The sequence below is a fragment of the Perca fluviatilis genome, chromosome 1, assembly GCF_010015445.1.
Source record: "Perca fluviatilis chromosome 1, GENO_Pfluv_1.0, whole genome shotgun sequence".
NCBI lineage: Eukaryota > Metazoa > Chordata > Actinopteri > Perciformes > Percidae > Perca > Perca fluviatilis.
This window is the reverse complement of record NC_053112.1, coordinates 19,437,340-19,463,817: the sequence shown is the minus strand read 5'-3', so window position 1 is coordinate 19,463,817 and position 26,478 is coordinate 19,437,340. Positions and strand designations below refer to the sequence as shown.

Sequence of the window (26,478 nt, the reverse complement as noted above, 5' to 3'; positions counted from 1 at the left end):
GCAGAGCTTGTGTGGACAGCTGCTTTGGTTAACATGAAACTCTTTCTGTTCTGAAAAGGCAGACAATTTAAGACACTGCTGAGTTGTGTCTGGCCTTAACACATTTGCACTAGGACGCACTTCAAAATATCAAATGTGTTTCCCCCTGCCTAAAGTGGAACTGATGTATCAGTAATGTAATTAGCAATAACAAAAACATGATAATGCAGCATAAAACACAAAAGTATGAATAATTCAAGAACATTTTTATCTTATCTGTTCTTATCTTATCTTATCTTCCTCAATACGGAAGCTATTTTATCATATGTATATCCCCATTTTACTGCATAAATTGGATCCAGGGGCTGGATAATCATCAAGTGGTAAAATAAGGATATATAAAAAATCTTAACACATATTGTCTAGCCAACATTTAATGACACAGTTTGCCAGGCTATCCAGTTGAGTGGAAAAGAGTTGTCAAGCTCAGACAAAGCCTGCTGTTGGGCCCTAGCAGCTGTCAACAAGAGGATCTGGGTCCATTCATTTAGCACCTTATGCACTTTTTCATACTGCTGAGCTACAAATTGTTTATAGATACATTGGAAGAAATGCAGTATGTAGGAGAAATGCAGTATTTTAGGTAAATATAGATACAATATAATAACATACAACAATATCATCAGTCTGCACCCTGATCAGACAGAGCGCATTTTAGCTGCATGGGGCGGCTTTTTGTTATTGTTTTCAATGAGAGTTAAGTGTTGCTCGCTGCTTTTGCGGAGCGCCTCAAGTTTTTCCGCTCCATGCGCCGCGTGTTTTTGCAGGACAGCCCTGAACGTATTGAGTTGAAAACACACTTCAACTCAGAGCGGAAAAGCGCCTGATGTCATTTAACTGTACAGCAAAATAACGGTTGGCTGAGGACAGGTTATTGGGTGGTTGCCTAGCAAGAATAACAAATAGATGAAACTGGCATCGCTCTGTCTGATCGGGGCCTGACTCTGCACCAAACAACACCAATAGTGCCCTCCGAGTCTGTTATTGCAGTCATTGATAGGAGTCAAATGAATGATTTATAAATCACTTTGAACATTTCCCTGAAACAAGATATAATCAATCTACAGCCGTATTCATGTTCAAAGATGACAGCTGTTTCTTGTCATTAGCATTCTTTAGGGCCTGTCACAAAATTTGAGTTATATGCCAAGGGCAAGCTCTAATAATCCTGAGGAAAAAAAAACATACATTTGTCTGACCTTTGACTCTGGCTGGTGTGCGGCAAATCCTGTGTCTGACGGGGTATACGTCTTCATGGCTGCAGCTGGCAAGTATGATGTATTGGCTCCTGAGGATACATCTGTGGAAACAATTTGAAATTTGGATTTGCAGTATTCAGTCAACCAAGTGTGGAATGAAGTTGTATTTGTTAAATCAAAAGCTCAATGTTATCATTCAACCTTCATTATTATTTGTTTCCCTCACTTATTAGTTTGTTTGTTGTATAATTATTAGGAAATTTGAAAACAGCTGGTTGGAATAAAATGACTCAAAACATGCATCAGTTCTAAGAACTGACATCTGGGATATATGATACTGGTGCTACTAGTGGTGACACTTTACTGTGATGTCAATATACTGTCAGGTTCATTAATACCCTGGTTTGTTTTTCCAGCTGTGGGTTGGTGTTAAAAACGGACAGTTTGAAAACACCTTTTAAATGGAACTTTGAGGGTACCTCTAAAATATACATACACATATTAATTCAAGATTTAATTTAAATTCTAAAGACAAGATTTTTTAAAACTTACAATTAGTTGAATGTGCTGTAATTATAATGATATGGCTTTACATCTCAACAATGGTCCCATTGTGCTGGCTACAACAGTTGTGTCCTGGGTAGCTCAAAAGAAGACACAATTTTTCCTTCTTATTTACCGCTATTGTTCACCAACCTTTCCAAACACTGAATACTTAACTGAAAGAATAATAATAATTATAGGTTACATATTAATTGGTAACCATGTTTTTTCTGATTGAAGAGCAATCTCTCCAAGGCTGCTCAAGGGGTTAGGCGCAAAGGCTCTTTCTGGCTGTCCGCAGCCACCCACGGGTGGTTTGTCTTAAAGTAATTATACATTAGGGATATAGAAAGGAATATAGATATAGGGGGAACAGATACTAGCGATGCGATAGAAAACAGGTCCTCAATTTGATTCTGTGTAGAAAAGCACTACACGTGTCATTAGCTTGGTGGGTTTGCTGTTATAATATGTGCACCAAAAGTAGTAAGTGCAAATTAAGGGTTGGCTAAGTGTTGTGGTGCACCATATTTTGCATATTCTAACAGCATACATCAATGTATTAAAATACACTGTGTGAAGTTATAAAAACATGCTGCCTCATTCCCTCACGTAACTCTAAAAATACTCCCTGACCTCCATCTATCACTCTGTTTCACATATTCCAGCGCTCCGAAAAACATCAGTAGAACATCACGAGCAAATAGACGCACTTGTGGTAACAAATGGGTTATCCTACCTTGACTTGCAGCTGAGTAGACCATGGAGTTTGTCCCTCCGGGGTTTAGACCTCCATCAGAAGACCTACCGACAGGGTAGTGAACAGCTCCAGCTGATACCACTGCGGAGCTGCAACAATCAGAGAAGGCTGATTTTAGCTGCCTCTCCCCTGCCTTGCTCACTCATATCTTGTGACAGAGCTCATATTCATAGAAACATTAAGACAGCTGTATATAGAGGAAGGAAAAGCTAAATAAAATGCTTCCAACACTCAAGAGAGATATTTACTCCAAACTGATCAAATAGTGCTAAAGCTTAAAGAAAAACACATTTAAACATAGCTGGTAAGCGAGTTGGGGAAATGGCCAACCCGTGGTCAAGGATAATTAGAAAAGCAAACAAATCAACAAAAATCGGAATAAACCATGTGAAGCCACTAGCTTTGGGAACATCTTAAATTACTACTACTACTCAGTAGTAAAACTTTTAACTCTGTCCAAAGAATTTTAGTTCACCTTTCATTTGTGTACAAGGTTCGGTTCTGCAGGTGTAGTTTTCCCTTCACGTGCTGGTCCCAGTCCTAAAAACACACACACACACACACACACACACACACACACACACACACACACACACACACACACACACACACACACACACACACACACACACACACACACAGCATGGTAAGTCTTGCATAAGCTCATGTCTGAGAGCAGCCACTAAGATGTTGTCTCTTCACATAATAAAGAGACAACATTTTGGATTAGTAAATTAGTGGCTGCCCCTCAAATCTAAACACTAAGATACAGTATATCAGCTATTTTCAGGCCATTGTATTATCCAAACCCAGGACATTAACACATTTAGGGGTTATGAGCATCACATGACCTTGTTTTATTGGAAGGCAAACTACATGGGGATTGTATTGCCAGCTTGCTCAATTCTCCATTTCCTATTTTTAATTGAGGTGTGAGCTGAAAAATAGCCTTGCAGGTGAATCATTCTGTTTAGTTTCAGGTGGTCTACAGCTACCGTTGTTTACAAAACTCCGATTTACATACAAGCATTTACATTTTGACTGATCAGTTTACTCACCTTGAGGTTGTAGACCTTCTTGTCACAGATGCTACACTGGTGTGGAAGTTGATTGGGTGTGACGGCGTGGTAATCATTGACTTGATAAGGCTGAAGTGTCCTGGTACCTGAGGATAGCAATTCCTCACTTCCATGCAGGGGCTGGTAGCCCCCAAACCCCTGTGTGCCACTGGAAGCAAAAGAGGAAACCCCGCTTCTGGGATTAAACTTGGGATCAGGGGTTGGCTCCTCTGGGTTATACAGTTCCGTTCTGGGCCGAATTTGCTGCCCAGCTGCTGTCCACACATTGGCAGTGTTAGAAACCATATCCAATTTTCCAGTGTGGCTCAAGTTAGCAGGGCCTTTCCATTGCTCCTTATGCCCAGTGGAGTTATAAACATGCATGTTCTGCTCATTGACACTAAACCCAGATTGTTGCCCCTGCATATCATGTCTATAGAAATCTCTCTGAAAACCAACATTGTTCATGTTTTTTGCCTGAGTGTTAATCACTGTGTACTGTCCATCACCAGCAGTGGCTGATGCTGCAGATGTCCCCCCAACTAAGTTGTACTGAACACGCCTGTCAGTATCACAAGGGTATGTTGATGCTGAGGTTTTACCATACTCCGCACCCTGTTGGCCCACTGTTCCCCCTCCACCAGGATGGTTCAGTCTCACATTCCCTGGGTTTTGATTGAATCCACCACCCACCAAGGCCCCCAAGGCTGAATTGGAGGAGGAAAAACCTAGCACCCCCGTGGGGAAGGCACCCTGAGGGTTCCCAACCATAGTTGAAGTCCGTAGCTGATTGAACAGAGGTTGGGACATGGCGACATTGGAAAGAACCTGATTGAGGACAGTGGCAGCAGTGGCTGTATTGCCCCCCTGAGCCAGTTTCAGGCGATGGAGGGTAAGCTGGGCCTGGAGCTGAGCGAGCTGGAGGCTGGCTGGGGTCAGGAGGAGCTGCTGGTTCTGCTGCTGAGGTCCCACCTGCACACCGCCTGGCAGCTGGCCCCCTATCTGGAGGCTCTTCTTATCGGCGCTGTCCACTGGCACCGCACTGAGGCTATGGGGAAAAAAAGTAAAATAAACATCACATACTTTAGAAACCTCAAAGAACAAATCCACTCTCCATAATGTTACACAATACTACTTCATATTTGTTTTGTAACTCAGCAATTCATGTTAAAGGCATTTTTTTTTTCAAGATAACTGGTTATTTTACTGGTTATATTATACTGGTTGAATATAGAAGTATGGGTGGTTGAATTGTGGTGGAAGAGAAAGTGTCTATTAGACATTTTAAACAGATTAAATACACTTAATACACAGAGAATTAATGGGGGGTGATTGGGACTGGTATTCCATTTGTAATTACAAGGTGAGGAAACTGGCATGGAAGAGCAATGGATGGTCATAATAGTATGTCATAGTATCTCAAATGTTACCTGCAGCACGTTTTATCGTACAGTTTTTTCCAACTGCTTACACACAAAATCTTTTCATGTCACACGATCTTTGAAACCTCTCACTCAAAGTGCAAAACTACACAGCAAATCTCTAAAACCATAAGTTATTTCTCAGCCTTTCACTCAGTTTTCAATCACTTAAAACACTTTTTTCAAAACATTACACACAATTCTCTACCTAAGACACAAAAATCTAACAGGAAGTGACATGAAGTTTCCTTTTCCAAACACAACCAATCAAAATGCTACACTTATTTACCAGGGCACATACACACACACTCGTCACATGTGCAAACACATTATGCTTAACTGAACGCTAACCAATCACTGCTCAAGTATAAAACTATACATAGGTCAAAGGTCAGATTACCTGTTTTGAACAATGGATGCCAAAAATAGACAGAGAGCAAGGGGAGGAGGAGGGAGAGACGGGACGACAACAAAGAGGAGGAGGAGGAGGAGGAGGAGGAGGAGGGAAGAAGAGAAAGAAGGAGAGCCACCTCTGATGAGATCAGGGCCACACTTACAGTTTTTTCCAATTGCCAAAACACAATTTTGCAAACTAGGCTGGTTTTATGTAACACAATTCACAAAACCACACACCCAAACTGCAAAATACCTCTACTTTTGCACCAAATGGCACACACTTCATTCATATTATCAGATTTTTGTCTAACCAACTACACACTGTTAGGCATAATGAAAAGCATTCTCATCTTTAGTATGCTTTGCCATAATACTAAATTAGTTCAAATTGTAGAAAATTCTTCAGATATTATATTATTATATATTTACATTGGACTGAACAAAAATGCTCACAAAAAACAGTAAACTGAAAAAGAAAATTGCAGAAAAAATATATAGCAAAAAAAAGAGGCAAAAAAAAAAAAAAAAAAAAAAACTATGGTAACTATTAATTGTAAAAAGTGTCATTTTGAATTGCAAAATGTGTGTAAAGTAGAAAATGTGTTTTGACTCTAGACTTTAGACTTGAGAAGAGGATTTGCTCTCTGTGTGTCAGTTTAAATAATTGTGCTATGCATGATATTTTAGTGTGTTAGCAATTGGAAAAAAAACTGTATTCATCATGTGAACAACCACGGATTGACCATGAGAGAAGCCCATCTTGAGCAGCTTTACAGTGGCATCCATACTTCAAACCTTCAGAAATGAGAACAGGCATGCAACTATCTAATGACTATTTCAGCATTATATATCAATCAGACTTTGTTTTGCACAAAGTGCATACAATTACCTCCACCCCAATGTTACATTTCATTAATCTTAGAACTACAGAAAAAAATATCACTGGCGAAGAGACGTATTACTCAGTAGATACATCACTGCTTTCCTATTCTTGTTGATGGTAGCTTTTAGAAAGTTTCAGTTCCCCATATTCACACAATTATGTGCCTCATAGCTAGCATCTGCTGACAAGGCAAATCTCTAAGTGACTAAGCAGCAGATGGACCAGCAGTTGGGCACAGCCATCAGCTGGCTGTCAGTACTGCTGGGTTTAGGATAAAACAAAGGAAATAGTCAGTGCCAAGAGGTATTGCACAGCTGGACACTGTTCTCTAACATAACAAATGTGCTTGTTTATGGTAAGCAAATGTATTTTCCGTTGGTTATATGGCTGACGAAAGTAGCCAGGAAAGACGGTTATGTCAGCTAAGCAGAACAAATGTTGCGCCGAGAATATCTTATTTTTTATAATTTCTTAGTTTCGTGCTCTGGTAAGTCACCATCTACTACTGCACTGTATTGTGTGAACTACTAGTGACAATGAGAAGACTATCCATGGCAACTCGGTTATACATCCAAGCAGCGGAACCTGGGACAACAATGGTCTATGTATACTAAACTGGGAATAAAGTGAATGTGGAAGGCATGATGTAGCAACAGTTGTCCTAGGATTTTCATATCTGTCTCCTATGGTTCACAGATATGATTGTCGAGTTTACTAACAAGTAAAATGGACATTCTTCTCTGCTCAGGGCCACCGTGTGCCTTGCTTGTGCCCAGGACAAGATGATTTGAGGAAAGATGCAAGGCCCCCTCCCAGAAGATTATTTGAAGGTTCGAGGGCCCTCCTTGATTTAGCAGGGTTTTTCCTGCGTAGAGGAGTTTTTTCGGACTCTCCCGTGATTTATTTAAATATTAATATCTTTTTTTTTCTCCAGTTTTGTTAATTGGGGTTTTATTTACTCAAGCATAATATACATTTGATGTAGCTGGTTACACACAACATTGTGAACTTTTATAACAAGACCAATTCTAGAAGCTCTGCCATCTTTTGTAGTTCAAACATAATTTCAATTAATTCTAAACAACATATGGAAAATTATGGATTTCACCTTCCACAGAGAGGTGGTTTAACATAATTACAATTTCTTGGATAAAGAGAGAGTAGTTGAAGTAAAACAAGGACAGCTGTATAGGGCATGGTTCAAATATCAAGAGGTTAGCTGCCTAAGTGCCTATTTTCCTGCTATACTGTTCTGTACACCACCATCCTACATCACAAACTGCTAATAGAACCACTTAGAACTATATCACCCACTGGTGCGGTTACCCTGTTTGACTGGCCTGTCCTTTTCTGATGAATGCTCTCACATGCTGTCTAAACTTAGTTACTCAACTATTCATCACATCATCTATGTTAAGCACCTGACAGTGCCCTATCTAGACACTGCTCCTTCCAACCCTGCTAAAAGGTGACAGGCCAATCAGATTAGACGTGTCGAAATCCCAAATTGTTCTAAAGAAGGATTTGTCAGCCATGAAGTTTTGCACACAGAGAAACTGATGCACTGAATAATGGTTATTTGTGGTCATGTTTCCACAGCTTCTTGTTAAAAGGTTGTACTCTGCATGCGGATAGGTGGATTATAAAACAGGTTTTTAATTGTCTTTCTTAAATATAAAAAGTCCAAAAGACAATTTTAAATACAGTATGAATTTATGCAACTGAATCTTGCAGGAGATTATCACCTCCGGGCCTATCTTCCTACTGGCTTATGTAGTTGTGATGTGGTCTTGTGATTACATTGCCACATCATAAACTCATCATATCACAACCATAATTCATGCTCTAAGCTATACTGAGCTATAAACTATCCTGCTGTAGACATATGTTTCTGAAATTACACCACAAATCCAAAATGAAACCTCATGGAAACAATGTAAGTTTTCTGGACTTAAAAACCTTAATGCTGTAACTGACATAAAATAATGACATAATATTTTAAATATTGTATTTATGCATATATTTTTAAGGTTGTGCAATTTCAGTTCATTTATATCACTCAACTTTACAATGAGGTGTAATGGCTGGCAAATAATGGCACAAAGTAATTCTAAAACCTTCATAGAGCCAAACAATCCAAAATCAATTTAGAGACAACTGATAACAGATTCTATGTCCACAGTTCTACATCACAATGACTTAATGACATCAATATAACTTTGCTTTCGGCATACTTGTTCCAGGGAAGGGGTAGGACCATGTGAGTGTATACTTCTTCCTATTGTTGTTAATATTGTTTTATGTTATGTTAAAGGGGAATTCCAGTCGATTTCAACACGTAGCTCTGTTCTTTGTAAATTTGGAGTGCTGTCGGTAGCGAGAAAAACGAAAACAATCGGTGTTGCCTACACCGTGTTATCCTCCTGCTACAGTTTGTACCCAGGAGGCTGAAAGAAGGCTAAATGTGCTTTTAGCCTCTTAACATGTTTGAGATGTCATTACAAGTGCCTACCCATGTGAAGTGATTCCTTCCGAGTGAACACAGTGAATCTGACTGCAGTAGATGTGAAAGAAATGGATAAAAGTTGTGCTAATTCAGCTCTGTTTAGTTCCGGTGTTGAGACGGCAAGACGAGTGCTTCGGGACCGTCTACAAACTACAACACCGAAAAAAGATATAAAAATATTTTCAAAAATAGGCATATGCTTATTTTTTTAAAGTAAGTGCTGTAGTAGCCAGCAGAACTAGCAGGAGACAAGTTATAATTGAGGTAAATTTGGAGACATTACCTTATTTAATCATTAAATTAATAAATATTTTTTCTCTTTTCGGTGTTGTAGTTTGTAGACGGTCCCTAAGCACTCGTCTTGCCGTCTCACACTAAGTCTCACACTAAGTCTCACACTAAGTCTCACACTAAGTCTTGCTGTCTCAACACCAGAACTAAATGAAAGAGCTGAATTAGCATTAGTTTTATACATTTCTTTCACATCTACTGCAGTCAGATTCACTGTGTTCACTCGGAAGGAATCACTTCACATGGGTAGGCACTTGTAATGACATCTCAAACATGTTAAGAGGCTAAAAGCACATTTAGCCTTGTTTCAGCCTCCTGGGTACAAACTGTAGCAGGAGGATAACACGGTGTAGGCAACACCAATTGTTTTCGTTTTTCTCGCAACTGACAGCACTCCAAATTTACAAACAACAGAGCTACGTGTTGAAATCGACCAGAATTCTCCTTTAATTTATGTTATTTACGGTTGTGTTCATGAGAATTTGTATATTGAGAGTTTGCTATATGTTTACTGTTCATTCTATTTGTTATTTTTGTTTGTTTTGTTACATATTTTAAATAAAGTTTGACACACTCAGCCTCAAATAACAAATCATTTTGGATTTCGCTGGACTAAATACTAAAAAATAAAAATATTTAAGGGCAACAGTGGATATTAAACCCTTTTTTTTAACAATTGTGTTACTTTCACTTACTGTTGCCCCACCAATTTCACACATGGTAATGGTAGATTTATGAAAACTTAATTTAGGGCAACTTCATTCACTAAAAGTGTTACTGATATAAAAGCTGATTGCTTAAAAATAAATTAAAATGCTATTTCAAGTACTGATGTTTGTGTTTTAGAACAAACATCTAATAGACGCCAAAATTATGTGCGTTAAGTTTAAGGATCACATGGGTGTTTTAGCATAGGTTTTATGTATTTGCAATAAATACAATAACAAAAACATTTTGTAACAGACCTATATTAAAACCACATATCACAGTCTGAGGAGTTACACATGTAATTATGGTAATTGACTCACTTCGTACAATTGACAGTTCCAAGTTCCACTGCCGATTGTACCCTCTTAAGTGAGCAAGCATGCTGATGGAGAGATATACTTACACCATTCCAGCTTATGACTCAAAGCTATAAATACTGGAGTTGCCCTCTGCCATCCTGACAAACAGTGTTCTTAATAGACTAATATGGACTCCTGGGCTACTGGCACAGTGCTGGACACTTCAGACCAATCTTGTGATGTAGATATAGGGACTATGGGTGTCAAGGTAGATGGAAAGTGAGTAAAGCTTGCTCATTAAATTATTAAGAAAATGAGTCGCAATGTGTATTATTGGGATTTAATTAATCTTAATTTGGACCAGTAAACACAGTCACACCACCTGGACACATTACTACTACAACTGCAGTGGAATTGACCTCTTTGAAAGAACATATCAACCTACATTTCATTATATTCACTATACTCATAATAACATAAAAAAAGCATGTTCAAATGCGTTGTTAGAATACTTGTTAGCAGAGAGTACCACAGAGAGTAGCTAACTATGTGTAGTAAATAACAGAAAAATTGTATGGTCTCTGCATTTGAGCAGAGAGCAGAGAAGCCACATTATTTATGTATTATCTACTCTTTTTTTTCGACCATACGCTTCAACTGAGATTACAAATTGCTTTTTAAAAATGTCATTACTGACATGTCATTTGTGGAGCAACCGAGACAGCCTACCTCACGAATATTTGCTAATTATGCAGGCGACCAGAGCTGCTATCAGGCTTTCAGTAGCAGAGAAAAGCAAAATTTATTTAGAAGGAAATCTATCAATAAAGTCAGTTAATGAGGAAGAAAGCAAGAGACAATTCTGAGACACTTAATTTAAAATACACAAAATATTAAAGGTGCAAACAAAGACATAAATGTTTTTAGAAAGTCTATGAAGAAAAAGTTGTATTGAGCTTGGATCAATGTATATATATATATATATATATATATATAATATATACAAAAAACAATATGCAGATGTTTTGTTTTGGATGTGATGTTTTGACCCTTCTATGTTTTTGTAATTCATTTTTCAAATAAAATGCCAGTTCATGTGTTGCTGTGCTCTTCGGGACTGAACCTTTGACAGCCGAAAAAAGCCTTCACAGTCAAAGCTACAGTATGTCATAGCAGAGTTTATGAGCTCAGTCTTAAGAATAGCTTCATGTGGTCATTTAAAAACTCCTGCATGTAAACAAATTTGTAAATGTACACATGTCTGCATTGGAACTCAACTGGACCTCAAATTGAACTGTCCGGTGTAGGTCTACTCATCAATTTGTAAAAACACCTAGAACTGAATTTTCATTTGGAGCAAATAATCATATATCATGGAGAAATGGCTGTGGTATTTGAAATGACTTTTAACTTGTATCTGCTCGAGAGACTTGGCTTTCCAGCGCCCAGCCCCAGGTACAAAGCCTGACAAGAAAATGTGATAGTCTTAGTGTCCAGCAGGAACCCTGCTTAACACATGGCTTCTTAATTAATGCCCTAATAAAAAGAACATAATACTTGTGAAATACAATTTATTGATGTCATGCATCAATAAAAGAATAGGTAAGAAGTAGTAAGTTTGCATTAAGAAGAAAAACAACTTGTAGTATTAACATTTTTCATAAGACAATTAACAGACTACAGGTAACTATTCGATGTGAACATTTACTTGCAACAATTGACAATTTTTACAGATGCATCATTCAGTTTGCAAAGGAACTCATCTGGGATTTAATAGTCTAAATACCAACCATAAACGGCTGACACCAACATCAATAGACATTGATGTATAATAGTTTCCTATCATGTATTAAAAGCTTTTAGGGTACATCCACAACTTTCAACTTTAAAGTTAAACATGCATAAATATTGCAAAAATACTTTTAATCTGAAAGGTCAGCATCTCTCTGTGCAACAAATGTATGCCCAGTGGCCTAGCAACACAATGTACATGTTATAATGACACTTTAAGCAAACTGCATCAAATATGTATATTTTCCAGGACAGCTTTGGAGAACAAACATTTTGAAAGTCTTAATTCTAAGCCACATTGTCGTCGCAAAGTAAAGAAAAACCACACACGCGCGCACTTTCACAAAGATCAAAGACAGCTACACAGTCATAACAAAATGCCACATGGGCCCAATCATTTCACAGATCCTCAGTGGAGGAAGTAACAAATTAGAGGAAGGATTCAAGTCCAGTCCAGCTACAGAATAACCCTTTACTGAGTCCAATTAAACATCCAACAAAATAATCCATAATGTTAAAACACACTACAGCTCAATCGACGGCTATAAATCCTTCCTCTATGTGGATCCCCAACACAGTCCAGCTGACAAGACTTATCACCACATATACAGTACGCTACAACAGACATACTGAAAAGCACACCTGGAGGTATTGCAGAAACACACCAACCTTGAAAAGACAGGCAGCGGAGGTCCAAGTTACACCTCTGACACTAAACTCTGCACTGCCTCTATGCAGCCTGACCTGTGCCCAGCAGCTGAGACTGACGTATGGCTCTACCCTCTAACATGACGACTAGTGCTAGCATGTACAATAGCATCACATCACTGCTAGTCTTCACCCTATGTGAGTGACGCTGCTCTCCTGTGTTACTGACCACTGGACAGGCAGAGGAGACGCATGTGATGAAAAGTCACAAGTGGTCAGCATGTGTGTGTGTGTGTGTGTGTGTGTGTGTGTGTGTGTGTGTGTGTGTGTGTGTGTGTGTGTGTGTGTGTGTGTGTGTGTGTGTGTGTGAGGACGGGGGTAGACAAACACAGGAAAGTATTTACAGAGGAGGCCATGCTGTGCAATCCTGGAGCTGCTGCTTCCACGGTCCAAACAAAACTTAATGTAGAGTCTGGAGTCAAGTTCAAAGTAGTAGAAAACCGCAAAATTACTACTGACCTACTGCCACACACATCTTTTGTAGTGACATATAATTCCTCTTCTCAAAGATGCATGTTATTTAAAGAACACCAAACAATATGCCCCATACAGATGTAGCCGATTTAGTTTGTGAGGCAAAATGGTTTTGATGGACTCTTTCCTGGCAGAGATTATCTTTTTTTTTTTTCATGAGTGTTTCCTGGTGATCGACAGACACAGAGCACAATGTGATGGACGCACTCATCTCGGTCACAGCAAACTAGATAATGACAAGACGTCAAGCAGTGGATTTTGTAGCTCTGTGGAAGTGTTTTATTTAAGTGTTGTGTACTTTGGGGAAAAAAAGGCTCTATCACCAACTATTCCAAAAAGCAAAATGTAAAGGAGAAAAGTTTCCAGATTACTTGCACAAATATATCAAGAAAGATACACTGGCATTACTCTTCATAGATTAAAACAAATATAATAAAAAGTTAATGTCAAATGTATTAACTTGCAAAACATGAAGTGTTTTAATCTATTTTACTGACCGAGGTTTTATGTGAGGTATCTCTTTACAAGTTCATATGTGCAGTTCAGACGTTCCCGTGCTTGTAACATTTCAAATCAACTTTTTTTATTACTGTCAAGCTGACCTCCATTTAACTGTATGTAAAAAACAAACAATTTGTTTGATATACCAGACATTATGCAAATACAAAAAGGGTATTTTTTAAAGCATCATTTTAAAATAAATTATTTATAGTAAAGGCGATCAATAAGCCAACTGTTGACTCTACCATTTGAATAACTGGTAACTTATTCCTATGTTTATAGGAATGTTTATCCTTAATTAATTTAAATTACTACACGTTAGGTAAGCTGAAGATATACAAGTTTTAGGTACATAAAGCATGATATTCACATTCAAATATTATATAATATAACGCATGCAATAATATGAAAATATGCAGTCATAGTAGTCCTTTTTGGCCTGACTGAAAGAATAATTATGACTGATGCGTGGTGAGCTTAAAACACACTGCAACCAGAGTAGTTGATTTTCTATGACTTATTTTTGTCTTCTTTATGTCCCTTAGTGCCTGCATTGTGTGAATAAGTTAAATCACATTAAAATGATTTCCTTCTGTGTATATAGGGATATGAAGCCAATAATTTCCAATTTAAAATTATATAAAATGTAATGCTGCAATGTTTGCAAACATTTGTACTTAATATGCCATTCTTTAAAGGTGCTGTTTGGATTTTACTTTTATGTTATATTACTCCTCAATTAAAGATGGCAATAAAATAAAAATGAAAAATACTTTTTTTCCGTTCATTATCTTTTTCACTGTTTTGTTATTTTATGGCACGTACTCCAATTGGCAAAACAACCTTATTCAGAATTACACAAAACAGTTTGTTGGAGTTTTATACAGACAAAAAAACAAAACAAAAAAAACCCAGTACGAACACTATTACAGTACACACTGTAAAACGGAAAGGTATCCTATGAAAAAAATGATCTTACATCAAAATACATGTAAGCATACTATTTTGTCTAGGCTAGTGTATACATAATTTTTCTTTTCTGCCTTTTTCTATAGAGCTCCATCTGCAGCTCTTTACCGCTTTACCAACCATTCAACTCCAAGGGAGGTATCACCCTGACAGATTTACAGTCACTCCATCTGTTAGCATCACGCCCAGAGGGCAGGAGAGAACAAGACGCTTTTTATTTTGTGCCAATACAATACGATATGACATGATATATGATATTTAAAAGGCATATCACCTCAATATATTAATATTATTATTATTAATATCATTATTATTTGTATGACCCACTAATGCAGCGAACTACAAAGTAATTTGAACACAGAGACAAGGGTACGGCAATAACAACAACAATCAGGCCTGGCCAGGTTTTGTGCTGCCATTCAGATGAGTGCCCACTGAGGTATTTTTTTATGTGGGCTCACACGTATCACAATATGGTCTAATACTGATGTTAAAACAACTCAAATGTATGACCTTGTATTCTAATGATTATGATTATAAATAATTCAAAAATATGTATAATTATACGTATTTTAATTTTTTTATTGAGACCAAGATATCTCACTAGAGCTGAGATCCAATAGACAAATGCAGTAATACTGAATGTTATTGCACAGTGCAAAAAAAAAGTGAAGTCTATCATCTGTATTTCAGTTAACATTGTTTGTTGTTTTTTGGGCATTTATTATATAGGACAGCTGAAGATGTGAAGGGAGAGAAAGAGGGAATGATATGCAGCAAAGAGCCACAGGTCAGAGTTGAACCTACGGCTGCTGCGACAAGGACTGAGTCTTTGTACATGGGGTGCATGCGCTACCAGGTGAGCTATCCAGGCGCCCCTGAGACTTGTCTTGTCCTCATAAAACTGCCCTCCTTTGATGAGCAGCTGTAAATGCAAGTAGGTGTTTTAGGAGTTTTTGTTCATAAACTACAGCTGGAAACAGAGATTTGAAAGAAATCCTAGATGCAGAGAAGTCACTGGTGTTTACCTAAACCCTTTCAACTCTTTGTTGATTTCATTTTATGAAGTAGGTATATTTTATTTTTTGCTTGTTTGTTTTTGTTGTTTAGCAAATCTGCTGTTTCCTGCCACTGTGTGTGTTGGATATGACAGAGTTTATGATTATGGCCAGAGGATGGTGAAGGCACACACAGACACAGCATAGGTGTCTTACACAACACTTTTTACGTGGCCCACTAGGTGGTGCCACATATTTCCATTACTGGCCCCGGGAGGTCTGAAAGGAATGTATCAGCCTGCCATAGGAGGGCACTGTACTTATTTTGATCAGAACTTTCTACCCAACCTGCTAGAATGGGAGTCACGATGCTTGTATTTGCAGGCTGTGATTTAACCCTTGTGTGCTGTTCATATTTTGTTGAACACCACAATATCCCCTGGTCTGGTGGATCCACCACATTATTAGGCTTTTAAATCAATACAGCCCTAACAATTTATGTAAAAAAAAATGTTTTACTTTAGCTCAATTACGAATGATATATACATAATTTATGGTTCATATTTGCCATTTACCCCTGTGAGATCACATTTATGAACATATGATTATTTTCGTTTTTTGGAAGATTATACAATTATAAAAAAGGTAAAAAAAAAAACAGAAACAAGATTTTTGATCATTATTGGTACTTATTTCTTAGAACTTAATCAGAACAGGTGAACATGCTCGAAATGTAACAATTCTGTAACTTTGTGTGGGAATAGCAGGTGCAGAAAGACAAAATAGTTTCATAGCACCTACAATTAAATAAACTCGGGTCCAGTAGACCCGAACACCTCAAATGTAATAGTTATGTCTACCATGTGCAGTCATTGAAAATAAGTTATTTTTTATGTTCTTCCCAGAAAATGAGCCAATGCCAATGAGTTTGAGTTAGAATAAATAATAAATAGCATAATGTTTCTTTTAGCAAACATCGAAAACGGGTCCCTCAGAACCGAACAACATACAAGGGTTAAATATTGTGACTCATAATGTAATGTTACTTTGGTAAGTCACCTTTGAAATAGGATAAAAGTGCTTAAGAGATCATTTTTGCCAAGTCCTTATACATAGTTGGCTAAATCTTATATATAGACAGAGTGCTCATTGCAGACAGCAAATGCACCAGCAAATGTTTAAAGAGATATGCATACAATTACACATGAACTTTAGAATATGCGACTCAAGATACAAATCAAGAGGAGATCATGCAACCCTGACTCTTCCCAATATGGCATAAACAGTTACTGACATTCCAGAGCCTTAATTTAACTTTTCAACAAATCAGACAAGTAGCCGCGGCCTGCATAGTCAACACATAGCCACCATCATGCCACGAGATGAGATGGTTTCAAGGGGCGAGGTATGGGTGAGGAAGCAGGGTCGGCTTGCCTTGCTCCGCATTTGGCACAGTTGCAAATGGGGGTGGTTCCTGATTTACGGCGCCCTAGCAATGGGTAAGGTATCTTGGCAACAGAGACATAGGGTCTGGCCCCTCATGTCCACCATAAGGCCGGGGCGAATTCACAATAAGGCATCGCTTTGATTCATTCCATGTTTCTCTGAAAATGGTTGTAAAATAGTTAGATGTATGCTTGGGATCAGTCACAGGGTTTTATGAAGTGATATCAAAACGTAAACTAAAGTTTGTGAGGTAACTAGAACCGCAAGTACCCGGGCTTGGCTTTCCACTGTCAAATAAACCTATAAGTTCACATGCCTGACATTAAGTCACTGACTGAGTCACACACAAACAAGTTAAACCCAGAAACACTAAACCCTGAGAGGCTAGCGGGAGAAACATTTTTTCTCCACTTCTCTCTCACATACACATGGTAGCTGTAGGTGATCTTGTTTCAACCATTAGGACGGCGTAACACAGGATATTGGGGTCACAGAGAAACATACAGGTCAAAAGGAACCTTCTGACTTGACAGCTGCCTGCCAACTATAAAACTTTAAAAGCATTCAAAAAAAAAATGTCCCTAAGCAGGAAATCTGCAATTAGTTTTACAAGCTCTGCTGACATTGTGCCCATGTGAGGACTTTAGAGTAACACCTGTTTGGGGCATTTGCTAAGAAGTTTGAAGATAAACCTCTAAAAATTAAAAGAACCAAGACTCAAGAAGATGGTTTTACAACAGTGTAAAAAACACAATTCATAGCTGTCTTGCCTGGACTAAAAATGTGCTCATCATGCACTTTTGTAAAGTAAACCAGCAAAGCTTTCTAATGTAAACCATGAATGCCAACACCACTGTTTTGACAGATTATCAACACTTGCCCCTCTTTTCTGGCCTATCAGGTGTTTTATGGTCAGTTTTGATGTGCGTGTGCTGACAAGAGCTAAGAAAAGCTCTCCAGTTACCTGGGATCCACTGACATTGAGTGCTGGGACAGTGCAACTGGGTGCTGAGACAGCTTTCTTGGTCTTTGGACAGAGTGACATAAGAGATCCAAAGTTGCTGCTGTCAAAAGGAAAGGATGGCGACCGCACAGGCTAAAGGGAAAGTCTAAACTTACAGCAGCTATAACTCCTGTCACAGTAGCCACAAGTTTGACAAAAGAACATTCCCTTAAAATTCCAGTCACTCAAAAAAGGTGAGGGAGAAGGACCTATATAAGAGGGAGAATTACAGGAAAATGGCAAGCCCATATCAGGTAAAAAATAAGAAAGCATTTCTTTAGCAAGTTAATGTTGTTTAAATTGGATTAGAGAAATATTTGCCAGTTAGGGATTTCAGCACAGGAAGTGTCACAAGACTCAGAGGTGAAGAAATATGAGGAGTGGGGGAGGGATTGTGTTGGCTTTGACAACTGAGCCTGACGAGCCATTTTTCCTGCTGCTCTGAAATAGTTATTTATAGCTGCTGCCTGGGTGTAGACAGTAAATTTCTTTTAGCTGTTGTGCTGACCAGTGACACAATAAAAGTATATACTTTTTCTTTATGAAATTCTGCAGTTCCAAATATAAACCTATAAAATAGACAATTACACTTTCTACAGGATGCAAATTTGTTCTATTCACGAGCAGCTGCAGGGTACAGCATGAACACCTAACTGAAGTCTTCCCCGACAGCGGTCAGCAACATCGAAGCTATATTGGTGTACAAGGTGACGTAGCGATGATTCCCACAACCCCTCCTTCAGTCCTTCTCTCCTTCCTTCCTTCCTTCCTTCCTTTCATATCCCCCTCTCTTCGTTCTTACCTCACTCTCACTCCACTCCATCTCTGTCCAAAGCAATCATTGCATTTTAGCATCTGTCACTGCCGCCGTGCTTACAAATACCAATTAAACCCAGTTGCATTGTCCCAATCACTGACTTCCTAGCCAAAGGCAGTACAACTCCTGTCTCTCCTCCCATAATGTTTTTTAATTATCTCATTGCTTTTGAGCAGTAATTAGAATAGCCTTAGGGTTTCCTGCCCTATTTTTATATTATTGTGTATTTATGGTGAATACGTAAAACTGTACATTTTCAAATCAAATCAAGCATACAGTATTGAAAGTAAACAAACAGTACAAGCACAGCACAGGTGGTTGAACGTGATTTCCAAGGGAAACAATGTGGTTTGAGACTGTTCAGGAAACAAAAGATTGCAAATAAAATCCCTGCTATTTAATTTTGTGAAACCACAGTGCATAATCAGTTATCAAGGAAAACTAATCATGAATGCATGAGATTATTAGGGGACCTCAGGTTTAACAAAATAGAGTGATCGGCACTGAATTTCTACGTTGAAAGTTACAAACATAGCAGACTATCTCTACTATTGTTATGCATGTTCCTTCAGTTTAGTTCCTTCGTGAATTATAGTATGGCCTATTGTTGAGTCCCATAAATACGTTTAAGTCATATTTGGCACATTTAGGTGACTTAATGTTAAATATTGAAAGAGGAGATTAGGATGTTATGAGGAGTATAGGGTAAATAATGGATTTCTAATGCCAATATTTGAGAATCTGTTGGATTTTTTTATGTGGATCCAATGTTTGTTTCTTCTAAAACTCCAATACTGACAACTGTTAGATAGATTCCACCAAAAACTGTGTGGAGTATTGTTGAAATGAAAATGAAAATGGATTAAAATTATGTCTTGAAATGCTGAAATACATTATCAATCACACAAGCCTGTACCCACATGGTGGACGGAATACGTACAGGTCTGACAGTAATAGGGAGGGCACTGTGGCCATATGGCTCAACATGTCTCATCCCAGGAAGCTGCAGGCTGCTCAAATAGCCATTAGTACAAATTACCCAAATAATGAAAGTGAGTGAACGCAGCAACTTTTTCAACAGCTGCTCTGCAGGACCCCCAAAAAGACGAATAAACAAAAGGGGGAAAAGGGAAAAAGAGAAAGTTGTCCAGCAAAATCCCAGTGTAAGTGAGAAATCCCTCTCAAAGCCGGTGGACAGAATGGGTCGGCTATGCCCTGGAGTCACGACCATCAAGGGACTTCTCTGTGGAGCCTGGTCATTAGATAGAAACAATTAAATAAGACTTTTAATTTTGTGTTTCATAACTTTATGGCTACAAATAAACAGGATCTACCATTAGTTTCATTGCACATATAATTTAATAATTAAATGTATTGGTTTAAAACCAAACTAAACTAAACTAAACTAAACTAAACTAAAATGAATTAACATAGCATCTGAGACTGGGGAAACCAGAGCTGCCAGGGGAAGGGGGAAGCGTGTCAGATCTGAAGAAAAATAATACGTTAGGATTTGATTTGTTTGTCCATGAAGTGCTTGTCCATTATATAGGTCCAGAAAGTGCTCATGCATTAAATGGAAGGCATTTGCACTGCAAGACAATACACTGAGCCAATCTGAGATAGAGAAGTTTTATCTTCAGTTTTACTATCTGCAAGGGGGAAACGGGCAAATCCACACACTGCAGGGAGGCAGGAAGGTTACTGCTCCGCTATCTTCACATTGATGACTCACTGACAGCTGTATCTGAGCTGTTCCAGACCCACACACTAAAACATAAATGCAATCTTATTTATTTATGTGCAGTGTACACTCTGACAAGTTTTGTCTAAAACAGTTTGTGTTACTGAGAGAAATGTGGAAGGCAGGGAAGAGATTTATATCAGCAGTGCAATTATAGCCAATTACTTAATAACGGCTATCTGAAAAGGGATGTACGAAGCCACCACCTGTGCCCTCCAACCTCCCTGAGGTGCAATTGATCACCTGGGAGAATAATCGGTTTCTGGTATGGGTTTTGACCTTGTGCTGACAAACAGAGACCTTCTAGGCCACTTCCCTCATCACACTGGGTATTTTTGGTGGCCCATTAGCATGCCTGATTTCTAATCTGTTCCTCAAACTGCCAGGCATGAGAGCATTGCTCTATCATTTTCTTTATTTGTCTGTGTATGCATCTACATCCCTCTTTTACTGTCTTTCTTCCTATTTAAAGCTTTTTTTCTGTTTCACCCTCTCTGCCTTCCCACTTTCTTTCTCTCTTAGCCGTGCCTCCGCAGACGCAGACGCACACACACACACACACACACACACACACACACACACACACAGAGACATCTCTTCATCCGTCCCTGACACTCCCTGATAGCGATAGTAGTGAGACTGATACCAAAGGCTAGGAATAGATTGACGTAATATTGTTTTCAGTTTGGAACCAGCACCATGAGTTAATGTACAAAATGGGGAGTTTAAGAATTCAAAGTTGTCTTTACGATATAGAGGAGTAATTTTAAACTCTTATTCCAGGTAGAGCCACAAACATGTACAAGCAATGTCTATGATAACATTAAGCCTGTTTCTTTTGCTGTTGGTTTGGTTATTACATTACATGTCATTTAGCTGACACTTTTATTCAAAGCAACTTACAATTGCTATATATATATATATGTCAGAGGTCACACGCCTCTGGAGAAACTAGGGGTGAAGTGTCTTGCTCAGGGACACATTGGTAGATGTATCGTAGTGGGAATCAAACCCAGGTCTCCCACACCAAAGGTATGTGTTATATCCACTGTGCCATCACCACCTAAACTAGTGGTTTACTAAACTAGTGTGACACCAACTAATTCCTGAAAATATGGTATAGTCTTGTCAGGTATGAAGACTAGACAGGGATTTAAAAGAAGTCCATTATGCTTGCCTAAAGCTGGATGGACTGGAATAAGATTACTTTGGACTACACCCTCCAACAAAGTCTCAAACCAAAAGTCAAGCAAAACAAATGCAATGTACAATTACATTCTGTAAACTTTTCTGACATGGGTTAGACCAAAGAATATATGTTATCATCACACCTATGCGTGGTTATCTAACCCATTGTGTGGGTGTGCATATGTATGAGTACACAAATGCGTATGCATTTGGGAAGAATAAATGAGAAAAAATGGTACTGGTGGAAAAAGAGCAATGAGTGACAGACTGAGAGACAAGAGAGTTGCATAACAGCAATGAGTCAAGTATAATGATGAAATGAACAGGATTATTTTGCTTTCACTCACTCATTTGCCATTAACCTACATGACCAATGAACTGTAAGAACAATACTGACATTGCTATTAAAGCTAAAGAGATCAAGCAATTTAAATAATAATCACTACCTACTAAAGAAAAAAAAAACTCATTTAATTTGAGCTTCAAACTTGTTGTTACATCAACACAACGATGATGCATGATTAGTGCTGTCAGTTAAACGCGTTACTAACGGCGTTAATGCAAACTTATTTTAACGGTGTACTTTTTTTTTATCGCGAGATTAACGTTCTTTTTGGCCTAGCAAACTTTGTAGTTTTTTTCACATGCTGTTGCAACAACTAACGTTACAAAAACTACAACACCACACCGGATCTAGCTAAATCAGAAACAAAACAACAGGCACCCCGCACACACTTGTTTGGGCTTGCAAGCTGGCCAAAGAGTAGTAGGCTAACGTTTCGTTTTGAGTGGATGGCAAGCGCGAGACGCCGAAATGGATGCCAATAAGATTCTGAATGGAAAGTTTACTTTTAGAAAGTTGCCAAATGGTTCCATTGACAAGACCAAAGTGATCGTCCAGTCTGAAATACCACTTGATGGCCAAGCACACAGCTCAAAGCCAGGCGACAAAAGCACAAAGCAAGCCAATCCACTTTTCCATGTTGATAAGAGCATTAAAATTAGAAAAAAATAATGGGACAAAAAGAAATCAAGGGACATTTAAAATAGATAAAAATGTGCGATTAATTGTGAGTTAACTATGACATTAATGAGATTAATCGCGATTAAATATTTTAATCGTTTGACAGCACTATGCATGATCTATCCTAGTTCCCAAATTAACTGTTTTAGTGTTATGTAAGGTTTGTGCTTGCTCCAGACCCACAAACCTTTACATGACTCACCACTGTAACATGCAAAATATACTAGGTTTAGAGAGATTGAGACACTCAATGGCACCTGAACTTAAGAGGAGGTTGAGTTTATCACAGATCAGACTCTTGCAAAGAGGATGGCAGATTAATGGTCAATTTATGCTTCTGCATCAGGGAGGCACATAACCTCCCAGGTAATGCTGCTGGAACTGACATTCGCCTCCTTTGAAATCTATATGCTGATGCCATGTCTTCTCTGAAAGTTAACCTGAAACTGCATTTGTTGAATCATTGCATATGTTTTATGATGATAAAATTAATAAATACAGTTGATGATGTTGCTTAGAGAAACAAGTTTATGTCTGAAAGATCTCCAGACTGGCAGTATAAATCTGGGTAAAACTGGTAAAGCCAAAGAATGAACCTTCTTGAGCAAGTAATTTAACCTTCAACTGCTCCAGAGGAGCTGGTCAGTGTAGCAGCAGATACAACTGTGATTGAGCCTGTCCTCTTACAGAGCAGTCAGCCTAAATGCTTCGACCTAAAAGAGAAAAATTCAAATTCTCAAGTTGCAGTCATATATAGCTACAGGTCATTTATAGAACATTACTTTTAATGTACTTTACATATGCCAGTCTTAGTTCAAACTATGTTCATTTCTGATTACTGACCAATTGTGTTTAAATGCATTTAATAACCATGTTATTGCACATTCTCTAATTTCCTTTTCCCGTATCCCAATAACGTGGAATCTTTTTTTGTTGTAAAGGCAGTCGATAAAACATTCGGCACGCAAAGATGCTAAGATACTGTTAAAGGAAATGCATTATTAAATTACCTTAGTTTTTGAGTTTTGAAAACATATTTAAAAAAACTGCCATTAATTAATTTACTATTATGGTATGAGTTTGGCATGGTGCCATGGTTTTTGATTACAGGAAAGATAATACAAAGTGGGCTTGGTGACAGAGTGAGTGGTTCTCACTGGTGGCAATGTGGTCTCATGAGAGTCAATCTTCCTATCCTGCTCAGCCCATTTAAATCTAATCCCTCAATGTAAATCTGTTCTAAAGTTCTGTGGGATCCCACTGGTGTAAAATCTGCGGCTAAAGTGTGAAATAGCTTAAGGGTCGGTTAGGTTATATGTAACTGTAGCTGCAGCGTTTCTGCAAAATAGATTTCCTTTATAGCAAAGGTTGCACTCTATACAGACACAAATTACTCCATAAAACAGACAGACAGACACTATAGACAACATCATCAACATTATACCTACAGATCACAGAAAAGGCTAATGTAAAATTACTCATTTACAGAGAGAAAGTGGAAAAAGACAAAAAAGGTCATCACACAAAATGAAATTGTACAGATGGTAAGCAGTCTTGACCATGTACTGCCTCAGCCAAGTTTTAAGTTCATCTCAGAAGGGGGTAAACAAATAGGAACGGGTCAAAAAGCAACATGAGCCAACTCTATTATACACATATATACTATTATAATACATACGAGCGAGTCGCTCGTATTCTGCCATGTTGTGCCTCCATCTTTAAAATACATTAGCTAAAGAGGGACATATCCTCCGTCTTTTGCGCTTTTACACTCAGTGGCACTGTGACGAATGTCAGGGAGAGATTACACGCGACTGCCGGCAGATTTGAAAGCCTGTTGAAGATGGAGGATCAAACTGATACTTTACTAACATTAGCTTGCATTCTTTTGGGAACCTGATAGTTGATGTTAGCAATGAAATGGTACCAAAATAACGAAAACGTAAAACTATTATTACACTGGAAGGAACACTCACGGAAGAAGTCATACTTATAATAATAATAATAATACGGCAACCGTAGGAGTTAAAACGCGATCGGAATGGGAGGGGCTAGAAAGTAATATTCAGTTGGTTGTATATACAATTTCACCGCTAGATGGGAGAAATTCTTACACAATGTAGCTTTAACACCACAACAATCACCAGGATTCCTCAAGCTGCCACTCAATGGCATATAAGGTCCAGTATAGAAGTGTGAACGGTGCTGATGAGCCTTCATCTGCTACATGTTAATGAGTCTCATACATAGAGTATAATAATTTGGTGAAAAAACAGAGGCAGTAATTTAGATTGAGTAATCTGGTGGTAATGGAATTCCTTTGATGGAAAAGAACATATATGCCCTTAAGTCTAGTTATGTAAAACAAGCAGGATTGAACACGTAAAATCTTCTTTTTTTTTTACAACCTGCAACAACAACGCTTTACTACACAAACAGCAAACAAGTCAGTTTGGTAATCCTTAAGTGCTTTGCACACACAAGATAGACATGTAAAAAATAAATAAACTGAATAATCACACATGGTGTGCAACCACTATGCGTGATATACTATTTTAATGAAATACCTACATGCCTACTTCTAGAAATGCCAGTGTCTAATTCTGCATTCTTTACATTGCATTAGGCGGAAAAATTTTACAAAATATGCGAAACGTATCGCTAACTGTACAAGCTAATGTGCGTGCTGACGCTAAATTTACCTCCAGGAGCAGTCAACTAGAGTTCAGTGTTCACCTAACTCTACTGCTAAAGTAAACTGGCCCTGAAACTTCTCCAGGCCAAAAGCTGTTAATATTTACAAGGACATACTGTATGCCCATATAACAATGTTAAAAATACCAAATTGTTGACATTGACCTGAATCAAATGGGCTTAGATAACATGTCATAACACTTTTTAACACTTCAAAGTTGATCTATTACAGTGATTTGATAGTGGATAAACTTGTGTATCACATTGCTCTGATGTTTGTCTTGGTGACCTTTATGAATTTGCCAAAACTGCTTTTTAAGAAGTTGCCAAATTGCTGAGGATAAAACTGTTAACCTTGTTGCCAGATTATACTACTAGGGTCAAATACCAATATTTTATCACCTTCACCCTTGGGCCACATATTCCCTTGACTTAAAAGGCAGCCTACCACAAACAGATGACTTGCTTATACCTAGAGCCAAAAAAAAAACAAGACTATGTTGACCGTGTATGATCGTGAAATACTTGTGTGTTGTGTACTGAAGTAGAATATCACATGACATGGTTAAGATACATTTGAGGAGTGCTTTAATATAATGAATTCAACAATATAATCTTGCTATTTAAATAAAAAATGTTCTGGATTACTCATCTAAAGTGTTACTGAGTAAATAATATTACTTTGTTAAACAGCAACCAGGGTACAAAATTAGCACCATCCACCAGCCAGATGTTGGTAAAATATGCAAGCGGGTGGTAGATTTGCTTCACTCACCAGCCAAAACAATGTTAAGCTATTGAGTGGCTGGTAAAATCTGAACATTCACTAGCCATTTCCGACCAATGGTGTAATTTCATCACTCACTCACTCAGCAACAGTCTTTCGCAGTCCAGCCAAAAATTCCCCTTGCGGTACTGTCTTGTGTGTATCAATGCATCTATCAATGGTTATGTAATTCAGTGTAAGAGGGAGGCACACAGCCTTGTCACTGAATTGTGTCCAAGTTCTTAGCGCACA

At 38.2% G+C, this 26,478-nt stretch overlaps 1 protein-coding gene across 7 annotated transcripts in view; it reads right to left on the bottom strand.

The window, feature by feature from the left end:
* rbm20 (RNA binding motif protein 20) overlaps positions 1-26,478 on the bottom strand; it is a 51,936-nt gene that overhangs the window by 15,617 nt on the left and 9,841 nt on the right. For 6 of the 7 annotated variants that reach the window (XR_005640663.1, XM_039815406.1, XM_039815397.1 and 3 more), the window contains exons 2-5: positions 3,600-4,647; positions 3,017-3,081; positions 2,521-2,630; positions 1,239-1,339 (exon numbers count right to left, since the gene is read on the bottom strand). Coding sequence is in view for 6 of the 7 variants with exons in the window: in XM_039815406.1 (XP_039671340.1) it covers positions 1,239-1,339; positions 2,521-2,630; positions 3,017-3,081; positions 3,600-4,647 (1,324 nt within the window). In the remaining variant the exon portion in view is untranslated. Of the gene's footprint in view, positions 1-1,238; positions 1,340-2,520; positions 2,631-3,016; positions 3,082-3,599; positions 4,648-12,563; positions 12,746-26,478 lie in introns of those variants that run through there. The other variant, XM_039815427.1, reaches the window with a different exon arrangement.